Raw genomic sequence first — 21,173 nt, 5'->3', positions numbered from 1 at the left:
CAACGGGCTTAGGCCAATTAGAAATGTAAATGAAGATGTCCTTAAGGACAATAAGTAATTTGGCACCCGTAGGCGAAAATAAATGACAAAGGGAAATGCTACCACAGCGACCCACAGCCAGGAAAGCGGGTCCGAGAAGACTCCCCTGATCTCCCATGTGAAGTAGCGGAGTGGGATAGGATAAAGGGAATGGGTAATATGGGAATGGTTTATGGGTTTTTGGAAGGGATCTGGGGACAGCGAGCTTTTGCCTTATTTTCCTTATAGCCTTGGCTCCCATTTGGACCTGTCTGTCGCTTCAGGGAGAGCAGCAAACTCCTTCCAATATGCGGCCCTGCCTCGCGGGATGCCATTCACCCACCGGGCGCTCCCGGGTACCGACTTCAGAGACAGGTTGGAAAAAGTAACTTGGTGGTGGCGATCTGTGGCCCCTCTTGACCACACCCGGTTCGACAGCCCGTACCAACAGCGGGCCCGGGGCCTCCGTTCTGTCATGTCAGGAAGACTTTTCGCTCCGGCAGCTACTAGCCCAGCGAGTGCTTTCGTGGCTTCCAGCTCCTTGCTTTATGTGGGGTGATGCTTACTCCTCAGGCGCAGACCGACCGACTGGGGTAGCTGTCACCCACGGGCATCACCTAGGCGTGCCTTCCAACCTCCTGCCTTTATTTCCCCATCTAATCTTACTCTTCACCTACCAAGGTGAGAGCGTTCATGGCCTGGTTGCCGGGCCAACGACCAAGACCGGGTTCATGGTGAGATATGATCGGGCCTACTAACAGCTACTCCCTTAACTCGTAGGTTTTCGCCCATGGAAACTACCAAGTCCTCTGTCCTCGGTGTCCAGCGGTGACCGTTATAGTCGTGCGTCTGGCCGATAGGGCCACTTCCCCGAGGTGTCTTTGGAGCACAGCCAACATTTATATGCAAACTCTTCCTTGCATTGTCGGTCAATTTCAGAAGAACGAACTCATGGCGGCTTGTTTCACATTGATTTTATATGTTATTAAAACTTCTTGCTGTCCTTGGTTTTCTCGCCTAGTGACTGCAGACGACAGGTGCAAAGGCACAGTTTTCTTTTGCTGTATTAGCCGTGTATCACCTCTCCTCCATAATCTTCTTAAGTTTACAGCATTTTGCTTTTTTTTTCATGTTTACAGGATTGTGTGTATGACCACATCCGCGAAGCATGTGCACTTCAGCATCAGTAATAAATGAGTAAAAGCGTCGCTAAAATTATCTTCGATCAAGCCGTGAGCTGGGCCCATTGCGCAAGCAGTAGGTGGACCAATATGGTTGATTTAGGCTGTGTCGATGAAACACGCAATGTATTGTTGCAAAAAATATGTAAACCGACATGTTTTCACCTGTATTATCGTAAAGTTTTAAAAAGAAAGATCATAATATTTATTCAAACGCTTTGGTTCATTTCTTATGCAACGAATTAACATGAGGCGTAGACAGATAGGCGCGTTCTATTACGCGAACGTGTAGACGTCTACGATTACGTCTACGGAGCCGTCTCGCTAGACGTCTAAAGAACTGGAATGCACCCTTATAATACCGTCCAAGAGTATGGAAGCGAGAGCCCACTCGCGAAATGCGTTGCCACGATACCACGTCACCGGTAGCGCGATGCCCTCTGTACTCTCTGGCAACACTATTTTGCAAGAACGTAATGTGAAGCATTCCTACAAGTTGCGGTCTTCTTTACTTAGAACAGAGAGAAATATGTTTCAATCAGGGGGCGAGGGAGCATAAATTATGCACGCGCAATAAATCAGGTAGCAACCTTGCCGACCACTGCAAACATGCGGTAGAAAGATAATGGATACTTAGGAGGATAGACAACTCAGGATTCATAAGAACAGCTAACGAAGAAGTGTATTCATTGAGACGTATTTTATTAGAAATGCCGGGAAGAATTCAGCGCACTTCCCAATAATTTACTTGACAGCGAGTCTGAATTCATGTCTGGCTATGCGCAGGTTCTTAATCTTTCAACAAATGTGCTTTCCACAACCTTCCCAGTTCTATTGTGCATGAATCGCGAGGGAACTCCTTTCCACACTTTTCGCAATGAAAAAAAAAAATAAAAATGCCTACCTAAAAAGAACGGAGTCTAAATGGCCTTCATAGGGCAATAAAAAGCAACATGAGACCACTGAAATTAAGCCCGGGTATGTAAAATGCATGTTGCTGTGACAACGCTCCGGTATATGCATAAATTAGGGTGGACGAAAAAAAAAAAAACAGCAACAGCAAGCACGTAAAAGACACCGGCCTGTGTCGCTATAAGGTCATTTTCTTAGACAAAGTAAAACACCTAACTCGCTGGAAGAACAGTCTAGTAAAACTGTAGCGACTCAACGCAATCACACAAGCACAGAGGCATCCAACTCTGCCTCTCTTTTCGTAAGCCACTGGCAGCGATCGAGTGTGTGTATATTCACACGCTCCTCTTGAAGCGGTGGAAATGGGCGGGCGGTGACGTATCGGCGCGGAAAAGATTGCCTCGGCAGGCAGCCGTCTTATATATCGCGAGCGTGCAGGTGGAGATCGAGGCATTAAAGGGGCGCCGGACTTGGGTTGCTTGGACGGAGAGAGAAAAGCAAAAGCAAAGAGGTAGAAGCGAGGGACCCCGTGTATATCGAACGCCCTCAGAAGCTCTGTAGCCGCTCACGGGAGCCAGTGTGCTGAAAGAGGAGAACTCGCGAATGGGTAATGCGGCCGCTGAGACGGAAGTAAATGGCCTCGACATTTTCCTTCTTTACCTGCGAGCGACGGTGCGCGTAAATTCGCTCCCGTTTGACAGGTATACCGCGCGATAAGCCCGCGCTGCGAAAACTCTCTCACTTCGAGGCTGTCGCGAAAAATGGAAGCGGGGCAGTTTAAAAGAGAAGACCAGAAAAGGAGTGATAAACTTTCGGCTGTGAAAGAGGAGAGCGAGCCCCGAGTTTGGAGAAGATGAATACGCTTTCTCCTTCACCCTTCCGCTGTGTGCCGAAGTTGTGGTGTAGGCAGTGATGAGATTCGGAGCACGCGAATGTATCGGTTGCCGCCAGACGCTCTCGTAGCTGAGAATACGAAGCTACGTGGTTCTCCTACTTGATTCCGAAGTAGTGGCATACGCACCCCTTTAGTTTTTCTCATTACAGGTCGCTGATGGTAAAGCGTTTTATTCATATATTTGGTCTGTCATAGTGGCAGCTAGAACAAATATTTTACAGACGTAAGAAGGAAGCGTCTCTGTTCTTTTGCGTTGATTAAGAGCCAAACATTACCAGCAGTGGCAAGAGTGAGCGGTCGAGTCACGTGGTTGCGGGCAGAATGCAAAGTTTTTTTGTTCGTTTTTTCACTGCACAAGTGAATGCGTGACTTTGTATTTCTATCTTCTTCTCTAAAAACAGCCCAATGAGTGGCGAGTCACTGGTAACGTTTATGACTTCCGCTTGCATAAAAGATAGTGCATGCGAAGTGTGTACTGCTGTCTGTTTTTGTGCAAAAAACAAAGCACGGTTGCTGAATAGTCGACTGTGCTTTGTGCGCCACATTAAAAACGCGGTTGTCATCAACACTATCCTTGTTCGAGTCCCACATATTGTGCAATAGCAGAAGACCCGGACGGCCTCGGTAACCTTCATGCTAACCCGAGAAGCAGAGCCACTGCAGAACGTATTCAAACACGCCTAGCTACAAATGCGAAGTGAGGCGACATTCCCCTCCACGTTCAATGCAGCAGGGAAGCCTGTGACGTTACCTGTTTGGAAGAGCACTCTAATTACTCTATTTACCTGCGCCGACTATGACGTCACTAATGACAAACGCTTATGATTGGCTTCAGACGTGGCGTTCTTGCGAGGATAAACTGAGAAGAGACATTCTTACAACACAGGAGGACGACTTCAGGTCAGTCCTGGGCCCGTATTCCGAGTTGACGTCGTCATCGAAGTGTCGTTATCTCACGTGACCTCGACTCATCTGACTGGTGTAAACGCCGGAACATGATGTTGTCACCTCTTCCGGTTACGCAGTGGGAAAACCCGTTCCGGCGTTTTGACCAATCAGATGGCTCGAGTTGACGTGAGATAGCGGCACTTCGATAACTACGCAAACTCGGAATGCGGGCCCTGATGTCCAGAAACCGTATAGGAGGCAGAGTACTCAGTCTGCAACTGCTTGTTGGTTATACAAATTCTCTACAGAAAAGCATTCCAGAATCCGTCTAAGGATTTATTGCCATTCGTCCAGGTTCGACGTGTATTTGCGTGTGGCAGATGATACCAGAAGCGAAAGCAGCTATCTGGCGGTTCCCCTTATGGAAAAGCACTGCTGAAATGTATCGTGGTACACAAACCTTCATTTTCATCAACGTGAGGGACTTGTGTCTGCGTCAGTCTGCATAGTTGACAGACTGCTCGGGGAAGGCATTTCCCACCTGTATTATGTTGACGGACGAGTTCTTGTCGTCAGGGCCGACCCACTGTTCGACCACGACGCCCTGGTCGAAGCGGCCGCGCAGGTCTCCAAGCAGCCGCTCAATGCCCCATGGCGGCGCCGTCCAGTTGGGTTCGGTGACCGGCCAGCCACCCAAGCTCTTGAGGACCACACGCAGAGGTTGGTCGCCGATCTCCTCGATCACGTCTGCGCAAGCGCCGATCGAGCACAGATGGCTGTCTTTCAGCAACGCATTTATCAATCCATACTGCCAAACAGACGTCCATAGCCCGGACTTAAGGACGAAATGTTTAATTGTATCCGATACGACACTTAGCTTCAGAAGCGAGCAGCCAGTACAGACAATCTAGTGGACCGAAACGCCGCTTATACGTTTGCGTCCGCTTCCAACCACTTTGCAGTTTTTCAGCACTTTTGGGCCGGTATAGATGTGTATAGGTGAGCAGATATTGAAATGAGTAATCTCGGAGTACAGACAATCTAGTGGACCGAAACGCCGCTTATACGTTTGCGTCCGCTTCCAACCACTTTGCAGTTTTTCAGCACTTTTGGGCCGGTATAGATGTGTATAGGTGAGCAGATATTGAAATGAGTAATCTCGGAGTAGTCTCGTATCATCACCATCATCAGCCTGACTATTCCCACTGCAGGGCGAAGGCCTCTCCCATATTTCTCCAATTAACCCGGTTCTGTGCTAGCTGCAGCCACTTGACCCCTGTGAACTTCTTAACCTCATCCGCCCACCTGACTTTCTGCCGCCCCCTGCTACGCTTTCCTTCCCTTGGAATCCAGTTTGTTACCCTAAGCGACCATCGGTTATCCTCTCTTCGCACTACATCTCCTGCCCATGCCGATTTATTCTTAATTTCCACTAGAATGTCAGCAACGTAAGTTATTTCTCTGACCCACTATGAACGCTTCCTATCTCTTAATGTAACCCCTATCATTTTTCGTTCCATAGTCCTCTGGGTTGTCCTCAACTTAAATAGAACTCTCTTGGTTAGCCTCCACGTTTCAGCTCCATTGGTGAGTACAGGTAAGATGCAACTGTTGTATACTTTCCTCTTGAGCGATACCGGTAAGCTGCTAGTCATAATCTGTGAATGCTTGCCAAATGCGCTCCATCCCAGTCTTATTCTTCTTGTTATTTCTTTTTCATGGTCTGGATCTGCGGTTACTACCTGTTCTAAGTAGATATATTCGCCTACAATTTCCAGTGCTTCGCTACCTAACGTAAACTGCTGTTCCTTCCCGAGGCTGTTGAACATTACCTTAGTCTTCTGCATATTGATTTTTACGCCTACCTTTCTACTTTCCTGTCTAGGTCACCAATCATTATTTGCAGTTCATCTCCTAAGTTACTTAGCAAGGCAATGTCATCAGCAAATCGCAGATTACTGAGGTATTCTCCATCTACCCTTATCCCTAACTGCTCCCATTCCAAGTCTCTGAATACTTCCTCTAAACAAGCTGTGATTAGTACTGGGAGATCGTGTCTTCTTCCCTAACACCTTTATTTATGGGAATTTTGTTACTTTCTTCATGCAGAACTGGTTGCTGTGCAGCCACTATATATATCTTGCAGCACTTTAATTTACGGCTCGTCGTCTACCCTCTGATTTTGCAATGCCTGCATCACCGCTGAGGTTTCAACTGAGTCAAATGCTTTTTCGTAATCAATGAATGCTAAGTATAAGGGCTGGTTATATTCCGAACATTTTTCTATCACCTGTTTGATGGTATGGATATGATCGATAGATGAGTACCGTTTCCGAAAACCTTCTTTATCCTTTGCTTGATTGCAGTTTAGGGTTGTCCTGATTTTATTAGCGATTATTTTAGTAAATATACCTTATATGTAACAGAAGTAAACTGATTGGTCTGTAATATTTAAGGTCCTTAACGTCCCCTTTCTTATGAATGAGGATAATGCTTGCGTTCTTCTATGGTTCCGGCATCGTCGATGACACCAGGCATTGCGTATGGCCTAGTTAAAAAAAAAAAAGTCTCATATGCCATAGTTAAATAAAGCGACATTCTACAGCACGAGATCGATATCTGTGGTTATCTCTTGGATGCATCGTCGGAATCAGTGTGCGGCCAATAATTGGAAGAACACCTTGACCTCTTCTTTTAACAACTCCTTGATGTCCAAATACAACTCTTGTACTGTCTTCAGTCCGTCATCATTAACTCCTTGATGTCCAAATACAACTCTTGTACTGTCTTCAGTCCGTCATCATTATGCGCTTAAAAATGCTATTGCATCTTTTCTTCTTTCAGCAAAATCTATAAATTACAACAAATAATAGTAAAAGGCTAACCGAATTTCCTGCGCACCGCAACGTACCCGTTTGAGAGTCTTGCACTTCAGACTTTGCAGCATATGGCCCTGGTAACCTACCTCAATATGTGTGTCACATCTCAGGCTAATTTTCTGCTTAGCATAATGAACTGTTTAATTAACAGGTAATTGGTGTACTGATTGATTGAGGACGTTTCAGAGAAGAAAGCATGACGCCTGGCGTTGTTTCTGTGCGATCCCGTAGACGCGAGGGCAGGCATGGGTGGTCTGCGTTTATCGCTATGTAGAGTCAGGCGTGTGTGGTGTATTTCCCTTCATGGCTTAATTTTCGTTCTTCATTTTCTTCTTCTGGCAGCAATTTTAAATGCGCTTTTTCGAGTTCAGCGTAAGATTGTCATCTGTCATGTGCATCAAAAAGCAGCTAAGACGGGTTAACTATTACCACGTAGGTAACTCATTAACTATTGCCTTCAAGATGTTACCTGATTAAGAGACTTCAAGACCACTCTAAATAATATCCGTATCTGTTTGTTCTATGCGTCATGCTGTCTTAGCAGACAGTGAAGAACGTGCGTCGCACAGCAGAGCGCTTCAGCGGTTGTCGTGGTTTAAGTCATCGTCTCTTCACAGCTCCCGGGTGGAAGCGACGGACAAGCGGCCGAGCACGTTACGGAGGAGCCGCTGTGCGGCGCGCTTTCGAAGCTGTGGCCAGCGTTGTTTGCGGCCGCTTAGTTTATCTTTCTCCGGAGTACTACCCTTATATTCCTCGCACTGCAACGACCACGAAAGTGGTACTTCCGAAAGTTTAAAAACAGAAATGTAAATTATTTACTCTGGACTATAAACCTCTCAGCAAATACAGAGTTCGACCATAATCGTTAACAAGTCATACATGTAGTATTAGTTAACCAGTAGTCATACCTGCATCCTGATACATAAAACTTACAATATTTTGCCGAAAAAGCGCTCTTCTAACTAAAAATTGTACATAAAAAAATTCTTAGTCTTCGGGTTTAATATCCTGGAACATGTTACCCGCCTAAAATATCCGCTGATGGGCTTTAAGCACACAACAGAAGGTGGATAACTCCGCCGCGTTAGTGCAGTGCTTAGGTCGCTCGACTTCTGTGCCCAAGGATGCGGGATCGAATGCCGGCCGCGGCAGCCGCATTTCGACGGAGGCGGAAAGCGCCCGCGCGCTGTGCGATGTCACTGCACATTAAAGAACCCCAGGTGGTCGAAACTTCCGGAGCCCTCCACTACGGCGTCTCTCATAACCTGAATGGATTTAAAACGTTAAACCCCACAAGCTAATCAATCAACCTGAAGTTTGATAGCATGTTTTGGATACCCTGACATAGCTGAAAATGGCAGTTGTACCTCTATTGCTAGCGATTCACGGGGAATAACTCGTATATGGGCTTTCGCCAGACACGCGAAATAGTGTACCAACGTCTGATCTGGCTGTCGTAAGACAAATATCAATGGCTTTACCAGTGGAGTAGTGTCGGTCGGCGCCGCCGCCAAAATGTCATTGAAGTTTTTCTTTGATAAGTTGGTGACATTGAAACCCAAGTTTCGACGGAACCCCTTTGGCGAGGAAGTATAGCGACTGGCAAAAAAAAAAAAAAAAAAAAAAAAAAAAATCACACTAGTTAAAACATTCACAGAAGAAAAAAAAGCGCTGATATTTTTTACCCCTTATGGGTGCCTTGATCGCATAATCAAGGTATCTGTATGGGCAACAAAATGCCAGTAGCAGACCTCTGCGAGTGTGCGCCAGTCACTAAGTTAACACGAAAATTACCCATGCAGGTAAATATTCCAGGAGACGCACTTTTCGTGCTATAAAGCGGGAGCGTATTTGGGCCTCGCATCTTCATACATAGCAGGCGCTACATTCAAAGGACTGTTTACATGGCATAGAGAGCGGTGGCTGTAAGGAACACAGCAACATCACTGACGCTAAAAAGTATGTTTCTCCTCTGTCTTTCAAAGTTGCGGTGAAAAAAAAAAAAAAAAAAAAAAAAAAGGCGGACCGGTCTCTTTTTTTTTTTTTTTCAAGGTAGAGACTCTACCGGGAACTCATTACCAGCAAGTGCGGTGCAAGCGAACGACCCCTTTGAGACGTGAAGAAAGAAAGAAAAAAAAAAGATGGCCGCGAAAAGAGTCAAAACAGGTGTCTTACTCAATTTCATGCAGGAGTTGTAAAGCGTTTTTGCCTTGATGGTGGCGCTGTTGTCGTAAGGATTGGGTGGCTCTTCGAGCAGGTCTGCGAGTAAGATTCAAACGTCTGATATCAGTTAGGCGTCATTTTTATTAAATACAGTATAAAACACACTGATCGTAAAACAAACATAAAAAGTCTCTTGTGGGTATGTATCGCCACAATTTAATGACCACGGATCCTGCTACCTTCACTTAAACAATGGTTTGCAAAACTCCCGCTGCTAATATCACACCCACTAAAAATATCCCATAATGACACTTAATGGGCGAAATTACAGCACATGGTTCTTTTTGTTCCCGAAGAAGGGACCCAGTTGGTTTCAATATGCTGGGATTCCTTTTTCAACCACTGTTGGTTCTCCTGCGCGGTGATTTGTTTCCTAAGACGCATTATTTTTCGCCTGCTCGGAGGGAATTACGTGATATTTTTATTGTCATTATGCACCACTTCAGTGTCTTATACAGGGCAAACATAGGACTTCAATTTGTATTTACTTACAGGAAGGATAGAGGTAACCGATGCATCTTAAGGAATCGAAAGTTATGGATTGCTTCAATATGTGTCCATCTGATTCCTTTTTCACGCGCACCACGCATTCATTTCGACATGTCCAACAGCCCTTTTCTTCAATAACGAGGATAGTACACAGACACCGTCCTCGCCCTCGTCGTTAATACAGAGAATATCAGAAGCATTCATATTCAATGTTCACTTTTCATGTGCCCTTTCTATTGACTCGCTTCGATTGCCAATCATTCCATGGTATGGCCTAAGGGTGAAAAAAAAAAGACAAAAAGAAAAAAAGGGCTGAGGAATGAGTTGTACGTTTACTCGTTCGAAGACAACAGCGTTTCTTCCCATTTGAGGGCGCGAAATTTTTGTGCAAATTTTTCTTATGCGTGCGCTACAAATATTGCATACACTGAAATCATAGAGTTTACTTTTTATTTTTATAAGGTTTTGTTTTCAGCTATTACCGGCGTTACTAATCAATATCATATATATCCAATATAGAGGGTACAATTTTGCCCTCGATCGCACCTCTAATAATATGGCAGAATTTGGTGACGGAGCTAAGATGAAAATTTCGGCCATGTTTATCTAAAGCGCAGCGTGGGTACGAATCCTGAGCATTCAGGGCAAACACAAGACACGGTATAAAAAAACTACTTCCTCTTCCGTAACCGCGAGTAGATGAAAGCATGAAATGGTTACAAACTCAGTGACGGCCTTGCCACCTCCGTGAGCGGCCGCATAATCATGGCGTTGTCGGCGGTGACGAGCAGTCTTCTGTCACAGTGCATAACCTGCAAAGCAATTGCTTTTCACGAGACACTTCTTGCCTCTCGTTTCACCAGGCTCCATTACTCCCTCGTTCGGAGAATATTCAATGTTGCTCAGCGAAATTTGACAGGCACCACTGAATTGGCCATAGTAAAATTAGGATGGGCATCGATCTTGTTCCAATTCAGTCGAAGTAAAATTTTGGGACTCTGTTGGGCCAAATATCGAGGTGGTTCACCTAAATTTACACTCTAAATACAAATAAGTCAATAAGGGAGCAAAAAGGGAGCAGTGCGTCCTCTAGCGCACTCCCTTGTAGGTGTACGTGAGGTAGATTTTCACCCCTAGCTATACGGAATGCTGTACTTTGGCAACAGAAGCATATATATTTCCGAATAACGTTATTTGACGTAATTAGCAATAAAATCCGACTTTAACCACTGAATCAAAAGTTATGATAGTTTTAATTAAAGGGCATAGAAAAATTGTTAAGGTCTACCTAATTGCCACAACTTCTCATACTTTGAACTGAGAATTAGCTTCCGTGTTTCAAGTGGTGCAAATCTGTCCCAGGGCTCAGGCAGCATGCCTTGGATTTAATAGGGAGTGCGCTAGAGAACAAGATACTTCCTTTTTACTCCCTTATAGAGTTATTCGTGTTTAGAGTGTAGAAGGCATCGCCGAGTTGCTCGTAGTCAAGTTAGGTTAGCCACCTAGTTTGAGGAAATTCGACCGAAGTCAAATTTCGGGAGTCCAGAGGGCCAAATTTTAGAGATGTGGAGAGACACTTTCTGGAACCCTTGGCTGGTCCTGTACGAGGGCTTAGAAAGCGGAGAACGCGTATCGCAAAACCTCGTTTGATGTCCAGATCACTAGAGATTGATGCCCCGCGGATGACGGGAAATCGGAGCTCGAATGTTGGCCCTCGCTTTTGGTTCGACGTCGCCACTTCAACGACACCGACAACGTGAATTTAAACCATTTCATGCTTAATACTTTCGAGTAAGTTCTCCTTCACACGCCTAACAAGAAAGAATTCGAGAAAAGCCAGGAAACCTCTGAGTATGATCTGTAGCTCGTCGGAGAGCACCTCGAAGGTGGACACGCTGGGTCGGTCCTCCGGAATCTGATGCCGCTTGTTCCATGAGCCGCACGCGTACTGGAAGAAGTCGGCGCATGGATCCGCGCTCTGGTCCATGCCATTGAGCAGGGACGATGCTGTGGGGGACACCGTCACCACGAAACACTGAGACTGCGTCCATGGCCCGCACCGCTACTCATTGCAACAAGGTGTATGGTATGAATATGGCTAGTTGGTAATTAGATTTTGTTTGATTGTTTCAGCTTAATTGGACAGGCATATAGTTTCATTTAGGTATGCCTTCATGTTTTATGCTAGCACCTATAAATACAGCTTAGTTTCCCTTCTTCAATCTTGCCTACTATACTACTAACTACTAAGTACTTTGGGTGGGGCATTCTTGGGAGTGGGGATACTGGACGCGGGTTATGCCGGCCTAAGTCGTGGCGGCACTAATTTTGCTTTTCACTTCTATCATTTTGTCATGCGCGCAGCCTCCTCTCCACACTGATTAGGCGATGCGTATATTTATTCTTAGTGTAGGCTGCCTTAAATAAAGCTACAGCAGTATTTTTCGTACATCTATCTACGCTGCCCAGGTCCCACCGTTCATGGCCAAAAAAAAAAAACAACAACACACACACACACTGAAACCAAGCTGCGAAAAGCGCAGTATCATAGGATATCCTGTCTTTACTAACATTCTTATATGGCCGAACTATCTCGCATCGCACGAAGGTCAACAATTAGGACAATTTTCTGGTATAGATATATCTTCAGGATTATGACCGCAGGCAATTTCATTCCACAGGCCACGGAACTACAACGCGGCGTCTTCAAAGAGCGTTCAGTGTAGGGCCGATCTCATGAATGTTCAGTGGAGCCGCAAAGGGCTCGTGGGACTGGCTAGGGATAGGATCGGAACTGAAGACATCTGACAATCGTTCCCTTGAAAGACAAATTGAGGAAAGGCACTGCTCATGAATGCTAAGAGAGCCATAACCGATGACTGCAGTGAAGCGAGCAGAAAGACAGGCTGAAGTTAAACTGTTCAGCGCCACGATTAACATGCCTGTAGAGCTAACTTTTTCTTCGCTTAGCGTATACACTTCGCCGCGAACGCACAGCAGGCTCACTAGCCCGGTCTGCCTTGTATACGGATTACGACAAGTACGGACCCAGGCCATTCGCATGCAGATCTTCCAGCGGCCGCCGAAGCAGGCGCAATAATTTAAGCGAATGCAGTTCCCTCTGCCGCCGTGGCTCGAGAATGAGACGAGCAACCGACCCTCAATGGGCGTGGGGAAGGGCAAGTGTGTACTGTGTGCGCTCTGGACGTGAAGCCGATGCGTTCGCACTTCCAACTTGATGACTGCCAGAGGAGTCGGAGCGCGAACCTGTTATGGCACCAAACCGGGCCTCCGCCCCTTATAGAGGATGGTTTAGTGGGAGACTGCGACAGTAACGAACGATTTGCCCCGCAATGCCACAACGATAGCAGACGGGGCTGTGCGGCGAGAACCTTGTTCCCTGGAAGGCTCCAAGGAGGCAGGGGCAATTTGATAATCGAACGTATCCGCAGGTATTCGGGCTGGACGCCAGGAAGAGCGGGCAGGTGGTGGTGACGGACGGAACTCATAACCCGGCTCGTAGCGCTGCTAGTAGTGAGCCGTACGAGAGTCGTATCGAGACGGATGATTATAGCTATCGACCCTCTCCGTTAGGCTGTAGGCGTCACTGTGTGCCGCATTGACGGAGTTCATCCCGTGCATCAAGGGAGCCTCTCGAGAAACGTTAACGTCAGCAGGCACGAATGGTGGACACCGCGCAGACGGCTCGAACCACTGTAGTTCCCCGCGAACTATTTGCGGGTCGTCGATGACAACTGTTTGTAATGCTAGCCACAGTTGGAAAGTTGGCTAGCAGCCCAAATTTTGGTGTTATACAACGAGTCTTCAATGTCTCAAAAGTGCGGACGTGGCGAATGAGATAAAAAATGGTGTCCAGGTCATCTTTTGCTATCAAGAAGTTGTAAACATCGTCAGTGATGCCTTTCAGCAAATGTCCTACCTTACCTTCCTCGGTCATCTGAGCATTCGTTGCTTTACAGAACTTCAAGACCTCCTCTATATAGATCGTGCACGTTTCTCTCGGTAGCTGAGCCCTGTGTACGAGCAGCTGTTCAGCGCGGTTTTTCCGCGTAAGGCAATTGCCAAAGCACAGGCGCAATTCGGTGACAAAATACTCCCAGGTTTTCAGAGTCCTCATGGTTTTGGAATCAGACTAACGCGGCATTTGTCAGGAAGAAAACCACGGTCGCTAGCTCAGCGGCGGCATCCCATCGGTTGTAGCGGTTCACCCGTTGGTAGTGGGTCAGCCACTCGTCAACGTCCTCGCCCGGCGTTCCTGCGAAAGTCAAAGGCTCCCGATAGTGTTGCGCGGAACCAGCTCCAGCACCGGGAGGCCGGTTTCCAACCTGGATTGCAGCGTCACCCTGAGATGCTGGCGGATCATCGGCAGGTTGCATGTTGCTGTCAGTGGTTGAAGGGCGCGCAAGGCGACTACTCCTACGATACTCCAGTTCTAACAGCGTTGAGTGTGGAGCCTAGGATCTTTGCCCCACACCTCCACCACATATCACCCCATAACGTGACCACGGAGACCTTCTGAAGGGTTTGACAAGCGAAGTTCACACCGCCAGCGGATAGTGACGCAGGCACCACAAGCGAATGTCCAACGGAGCGCGCACACCTCCAACTCCTCTTCTTTCTTCCTTTTCTTGGCTTTTCTGAACACTTGTTCTTCGTAGTTCTGCGTGTCACCACGGGAAAGGCCCACGACACTAGCAGGACTAAATAATATGAGAATAGGGAAGGTAGGGGCCTGAGGAGAGCGGTTGACCTTTATTATATGATAGATGATAGCGTCAATTCTAATCAAGTGCGCTTACCTGTTTTGGGCTGAAAACCATTCTGGTTGCAGGTTCGACATAGTTCACTCTATTAAAAGCGAGATAAAAAAGCTTGGCACTCTTTTCTGGTTTTGAGATTTCTGCCAATCACATCAGAAAAAAAAAAAAAAAAGCGGCCAAAGTTGTTCGTTTCAGCCTTGCAGGTGAAATAAATTTCGAGTTAAAAGTGTCCGAACCATTAGTTCTTGTTCTCGGCAGCAGCTTGTAAGCGCGTTATACGCAGCATATCGTTCGCACCGCGAACGGTGATTCGAATTTTGGAGCCCTTGCTGCATTTGACCAATATTACAAAATTACAGTTTGCAGCCGTTAAACTTCTGCTGATCACTCTACTAAGACATGTGCGCTGCGTCTTGCAAGAATTGCGTTCCTGCAAGTTGCGGATGAAAAAAACAATACTGAAGCCCAGATCCAGAGGCGCAGGCAAATCTACGTTCTTACTCACAAGGTTTCTTCTAGTCCCCGCATACAACGCTAATTCCTCAATGTTTCAGAGAGGGAAGCAGCCGACCCCAAATACGCTGCGGGGCGTCACACATCGAGCGCCATCCTTCGCGGCCATGAACCACCGGACCGTGATTCGAACACGCTGCGGACTTTCGCAATACGACGATAACCTGCATGAGCGTGGCTCTCGTCGTTTGTTTGCCTCTTCTGAACTGGGCACACGACGAGAGGAAAAGAGAGACTAAAGAGGGTTGTGCGAAGAAAGAAAGAGCTCTGGCCGAGGTGTGTCCTGCTTCACTTGGCTCTGCTTGACCGTGGCGCTTTTCCGGCTGGAGGCTATTGATGTCCTGCGCAACCACATCTTCAACGTGGGTATGACTGCGACGTGCTTTTGCCGAGAGCCAACGTGCTTCAACCGCTTTTTCCGCCCCGTTCGCGCGCAAATGAAGCGAGCGATCGGAGGGCGTCGTTGGTGCCCCTGGTGTGCTTCGCTGATGCGATCGGGAAGGCGCGCACCAATGGAGCGCGAACGGGTCCTCTAGCGTGCGTTCACCACGCTCGCGTGACTCGGTCGTCGCGGCGCGGGAAACTGGGAGCGGGCGCAGCGGGCTGACGGGGCAGAAGACGACGCGCTTTTTCCCTCTCTGAGATTCCTATTCCTGCGTCAAGCTCCCTCCATCTCCCAAACCCCCATCTCTCTTCCCCTTTCCACCTTTTCTTCCCTAGTGGCGTCTTTCACGTCCTTTCTTTTCTTCCGCTTGAGTTTCGCGGAGCGACGCAATGGAAAGGAAACGGGAGGAGGTACGCCAAAGGAAAACAAAAGCGAGTTGCTGCGGACGTAGTCCTGATTCCGTTTGCTCTCCATTTTTACGAAGAGAAGCATGTAGATGGGAAAATAGAGTCAACGGGTTGTTGCAAGCGCTTGGAAGTGGTGTGCAAAGAGTAACAGAGGCAGCGCTGGCGAGAATCATTCTCTTTTCTTTTTTTGCCTTCCTCTGACATCTGGAGCTGGGCGGAGCGAAGAGCAACAGGGTCTCGTCGAGAGCACGGTGGGAGGGAAGAAAATAAGAAAAAAAAAAGGAGTGACAGTTCTGCCGCGTGCTTGGATCTATGGGCGACAGAAAGCTGTTTTCTCGTGGGTGACACAGCGTGCGACAGGTGGCGTCTTTCATTTGTCGCAACGTCCCCCCCCCCCCCCCCCCCTCCCTTCATGAGAGCAGATATATCTTTCTGATTTGTTCCTTTTCTTCTGACGATAGAATGAATGGAGTGACGCCTCGATAGAAAAGAAATGCAAATGATTTGCCTCCTTTATTAGGGAGAATTGCAGTCCTTTCCTCAATGACCTTTTTGACACTGTTACGTTTACTGCGACAAATAAGGCTTGGCATGCGAAGGTAGCCACATTAACACTCCATGTCTTGCGCATACCCAGTTAAAACGGGGCGTGCCAGACATTTTGTCGCAAAGTGCGCCGTAAAACGAGGTCGGTATTCATGTCAGGCCTTTTATTAAGGGGAGGGAGAACTGTAAAATAAATGGCATATTTTAGCCGGCAAACTACCTCGTGATTTGGTACCGTAATAGATGCCTGCGTCGGTCACCAGAGCACAGGCCGAAAAACAAATCTGGTTGCTGTTTTCTCAGAAAAGCCCGATGAATTATGAGTGGGGACCAATATTCGAATTCTTGTACTTGACTTTCTTGTAGCTTTTACTTAACGAGCAAGTAGTAAAATTACATTTACACATAATTATTTATTTAACTACCAGAATAAAATGTGAATCTGTTTTATGCAGTGCGAATTTATACAGGAAAATATTTAATCTAGGTGGCATTTGCGGAGCCTAAATATCGGTTTCAAGATCTAGTGATATATTCTATGCATTGTACGCCATTTGTTGTCTTTTTTTCTCAATATTATTTATCAAATGCTTTGCTTTTTTTTTGTTATAACTGACTACATTATTTAGATGCAGTATTGTAGATGTTAATAATTAAATTACTTCGCCAGTGCAGCTTCTATTTACACCATTCTCACTATGCGTAAAAACGCCAGAGTAGCCCATTTTTCGCAACCGATGTTATTACTGCATATTTTTATTATTTTTTTGTCGGGCACGCAAAATTATGACCCAGGAAGATTATACTGTATGAATAGGTTCTTATATCCTAGTTTTTGTTTTGTTATCAAACAAATGTTTTCGTAAACATGAGCCAATTTTAATGTATCTCACCTGTTTTCACACATTCGGGGGTCAGGCAGATTCTGGCGGTAGGATCTGCAGAAAAGAATAAGAAATCAACTCAGTCGTATACCGCATGCTTTCTCTAATAAATCACGAGTAGACGAAAAACCCACAGGAACTGAATGCAACTGAATAATGTTGGCTCACGGGGAATGTGCCATAGGCTAAAGACGAAACACCGATTTCACCAATCCCAGAGTTCTTCTGATCTCATGGGGTTACAACAATCAACGGTGAAGTTCGTGAACATAAGATACGCCAACTAGGAAATTGCCGCTCGTGATACGTGCTCTAGGAAAAGATATCGCTGTAAAACTAACGCTTCGATATCTGGGTATGTCACTCATAGCAGTCCATGTTGGAAATAAATTGACGGCCATTTATTTACATCTAAGGAACTGACTACTGTGGTGGTGGTATAGATAAACTATTTGCCACATGGAATTGCCGGCAGGAGTGGGACGATTTCAGCACAAGTCCGAAACATGGCAATTCAATAATATACCGAAGGAGGTCCCTCCATACCTCTTCGGAGAGCCAGACCTCTTTAGAGCTGCAGTTGGAAATGATTGTCAGCTTGCCTAGGTGAATAGGGCTAAATTAGTTACGTCGAACCCACTCGTCGAATAGCATGTGTTAAAATCAACCTACGTACCGTAGGTTCATCTGCAAGAGGCCACTTCCCCGTACAGGCGGTATGAGCCCCACAATCAGAACGGATTTTAGACTCTGCTCCATGCAAAATTTAATCTCCGTGTCGATGCAACCGTTGACCTTGAAGGACATCTAATAAACAAGCATAGCAACAGAATTATTCTTTATCCCGCAACCTTTGGGTGTAACCGTGGTTTGAAATGTGTCGTTGCTTTCAGGCTCAGGGAGACGATCTTTCGGTTAGACCCACCGTGGAAGACGAGTCTGTCGGTGGGCATCCTGGGAGCCACGAAGGCCAGGTAGGCAAGTACGCAGCACGCGGCCGCCAGAAGTGCGACGAACGCCAGCAGGGACAGGTCACGGGCGCGCTGGCCGGACGAGGGCGCTGCGGCCGGAGGCTTGGCCTGGCAGTCGCTAAGCCGCTGGGCGCCTCCGGGAAAGCTGGCACACGACTCGTCCCGCGATGGCTTCTTGCTGGACAGCGCGGCCAGGTCTCGGCCTGCCGTCGACAGGATGGGCAGGCTGAGCACGGCGTCTGGCCGACTGGCATCCTGGTACTGCGTGCCGCGCCAGGGATGTCCCGAGGTTGACTCGCTCACGATGACCGTTTTCAAAAGCTTTCGGAGTGCCCTTGGGGTCATGGTCATCAGCACCACAAGAAAGTTCGGTGCTGGAAAACTGCGTCTATAGAAATCTGTAGCTACCTTTGCTGCGCTCCACCCGGTGCTAGCAACATTCCCGCCTTTCTGCCCTTGTGACCATTTCATCTGTGCAGTACCCCATTACATATCTCTTCCACTTATCTTGGTGTAAGAAACCTAACTTAATCGCCTTTCTGTCTCTCACTTCTCTTCCCAGAAGTTCTCCGCACACATTTTTTTACCAGCACAGCATGAAGTATCCTACTTTTATTCCCATCCCGTGTCCGTATGTGCCTCCTCCTGTTCTTAAATCGGTAGTTTTTTCGCATGCATACGAATGTTCCCAGAGGAGAAGTGACTGTGCGGATGCTACACCAGCGACAAACAGGGACTGGCGGATTGCGTGGAGGTTATAGTGTTTCGTCATTGTAACTTCGCAGCTACTTCACATTTTCTCCCCTCTCCTTAGTAAAGTGTTTGTCTCTGTCGTCGTTTCATCTGACTGTCATTCGAGCCCTTTCCTCGGTATCCAGACTGTATACCTGCAACGAACCTCTGGTTTCCTGCTCTACGTGTTGCCTGTCTCGTCAAAACCACTTTTTCTTTTACCTCTATTGTAATTAACTTCATGCTGGCCCGCTAGTCCGCCTTGTTCTCTTTCTGTCTCTCAACGTTACAAATACGATTTTCTTCTCAATGACCAATTTCATTACTCTTATTCTTGTCCCAAGCAATATATGCCTGGCTCCAATTTCAGCAGCCACGAAATACATTGGTCAATTATGCACTTTCTCCATATTTCGAAGAGCATGCTTTTTTAACGCAGCGAACTTTTGAGACTACCCACCGGTGTGACAGGTGAGGGCGTCCTGCGGTACTCGAGCACCGTGCTGAGTGGATTCTCGTGCACGGTGACCTTAAGTCCCGACTGCGTCGCCTGGTAGGTGAGGCCGTTGGGCATGCGCTCGCCCCCGCTGGGCGAGGTGCGGAAGCTGACGGACACCGGGTCCTCGGGCGACGCCATGTCCGGCAGCGGACCCTGCTCCAGCCGCAGCACCGTTGTGGATGCCTCGGTCCACTCCAGGGTCAGGCCGGCGGGGTCAGCCGATCTGTGCGAGTATCATGGTGGAATCCCTGACCTTATCCACGAGAGTTGAACATCGCGAAATGAATATTCTCTATTACGCCAATAAAGAACATATTGATAACGTCACTTTCCGAACAATTTCTAACCATTCAACATCATTTGTTTTTTTTTTTAAGACTACCTTTAGCAGTCTGAGAAACAACCCAGCTGAAACGTTAAACTTTAAAGCTGTGTTTTCTTTGACCAGCAGGTCGAATTTGGGTCTCTACTCAGTACAAAAGTCGAGCACCGGTGGACGGCATCCGTTTGTCTTTCAGCTCAGGCTCCGTATCAAACCTCCGATTTACCTTCAAGTAGCTTATGTCGACGGTAATTGAGCTTTGTTAATTAAGCATCGCAAATAATTACACTCAAATAGCTAACTGTGACTAAAAGTTGAACGTTACGCTACAACATCGTCATATATTGTCTGATAGCTTATGACGAGCATAATTGCAATGAACTAGCTGGACGTAAATAATTGCGAATAATTATTCAGTAGTTATTAAATATTTACATTTATACTGCAGCTGCAAGTCTTAGATCATGCATAGTTTATATCGAGTATGCTTACACTACACAAATTGCATGCTCTATTCAATTGCCGTTAATTAGCTTATTGTAACTAAAATTGATCTTTACGCTGCAATATCTTCATACGTCCTTGAAAAGAACTCTGCTCGTATAATTGAAAAACAAGCGCTGACCATGCAAAACCAAGCAAATCCATGCTACCGGTCATCTCATTCGGTTCAAGCATGGTTAAACCACTGCCAATGTTTTTGTCAGGTTCACACAAGAGAACACGTGTTCAGAGAACAAGCTGAAAATACTGGTAGCGCCAAAATATTCACTGTGAGCGTTATGGGAGGTGAGAAAGGAGGCATTCACCCCAAGTGTCCCTGTACGATGCCCCTGCCTACCACGAACTCCGACACCTTTGATCTTTGATGGAGGGCACCTCTGTTGTGTAGTCATTTTTCCCTTTGTATACATCGATCTTCATAAACATAGACAAAGGGTAATGGAGAGCGTCACACACATATGATGTGCTAAATGAGTCCTAAGCCTTGATATAAAACCTCGTCATCGAAGGGTCGGAACGAAAAGCGCAGCGCATTCTCCTGTGGTCTGACAGCTTTCTGTTTTCTGTATTTGTAAAGAGGGGGGGGGGGGGGGGGGGGGGCTACCACAACCCGTCGCAGCCGCTTGGCATAGCAACTGAAATTAGCATGCGTGACCTTCACGGAAGCACTTTATTGTACATGCGGTGTTCGCCAGAGAGTGCACCGCGTCAGCCTCCAATACGGGGCTAACAAGCGTGTGCGCTTGTAGCGAGCGCGATTCCGTCGATGCACACCATTTTCGCTGGGGTGGACGACTCGCGCTCAATGCCTACGAAGGCACCAAACCTTGGGAATAATCGGTCGTCATTATTACGCGTAGCGTATACAGCTCGTTCGGCCGTAACGCCGTCGCCGTAACGCGAGCTTCGGTTGGGTTGTAGTTGTCGGAAGAGTTCGGAAAGTCGATAAGTGCTACGTAATTGACGTGAAGTGTTATAGGACATTGCTGGTTAACACTAAAGCTATAGATGATTGACTACCGTATTTTTCGGTGTATAATACGCGTTCATGAAACTGTTATGTGTCTTTATTTTTTCTTTTTGCGCAACGTTCCTTGATGAAATTTATCACAAAAAAAAAAAGTTGAAGTAAAAATTTCTCTGA

At 46.8% G+C, this 21,173-nt stretch overlaps 1 protein-coding gene across 1 annotated transcript in view; it reads right to left on the bottom strand.

Moving 5' to 3' along the window:
* The window catches only part of LOC146197526 (neprilysin-1-like), a 47,411-nt gene extending 28,070 nt beyond the window's left edge, over positions 1–19,341 (bottom strand). Inside the window, exons 1-6 of the mRNA XM_084596490.1 lie at positions 19,165–19,341; positions 17,927–18,233; positions 17,011–17,055; positions 11,331–11,492; positions 8,949–9,032; positions 4,436–4,641 (exon numbers count right to left, since the gene is read on the bottom strand). Of these exons, the coding sequence (XP_084452616.1) occupies positions 4,436–4,641; positions 8,949–9,032; positions 11,331–11,492; positions 17,011–17,055; positions 17,927–18,233; positions 19,165–19,341 (981 nt within the window). The remainder of the gene's footprint in view (positions 1–4,435; positions 4,642–8,948; positions 9,033–11,330; positions 11,493–17,010; positions 17,056–17,926; positions 18,234–19,164) is intronic.
* Between the last annotated feature and the right edge of the window lie 1,832 nt (positions 19,342–21,173).

The sequence above is a fragment of the Amblyomma maculatum genome, chromosome 3 (genome assembly GCF_055883805.1).
Source record: "Amblyomma maculatum isolate TAMU_Amacu chromosome 3, ASM5588380v1, whole genome shotgun sequence".
Taxonomy (NCBI): Eukaryota; Metazoa; Arthropoda; class Arachnida; order Ixodida; family Ixodidae; genus Amblyomma; species Amblyomma maculatum.
This window is presented reverse-complemented; position numbering and strand designations above follow the sequence as displayed.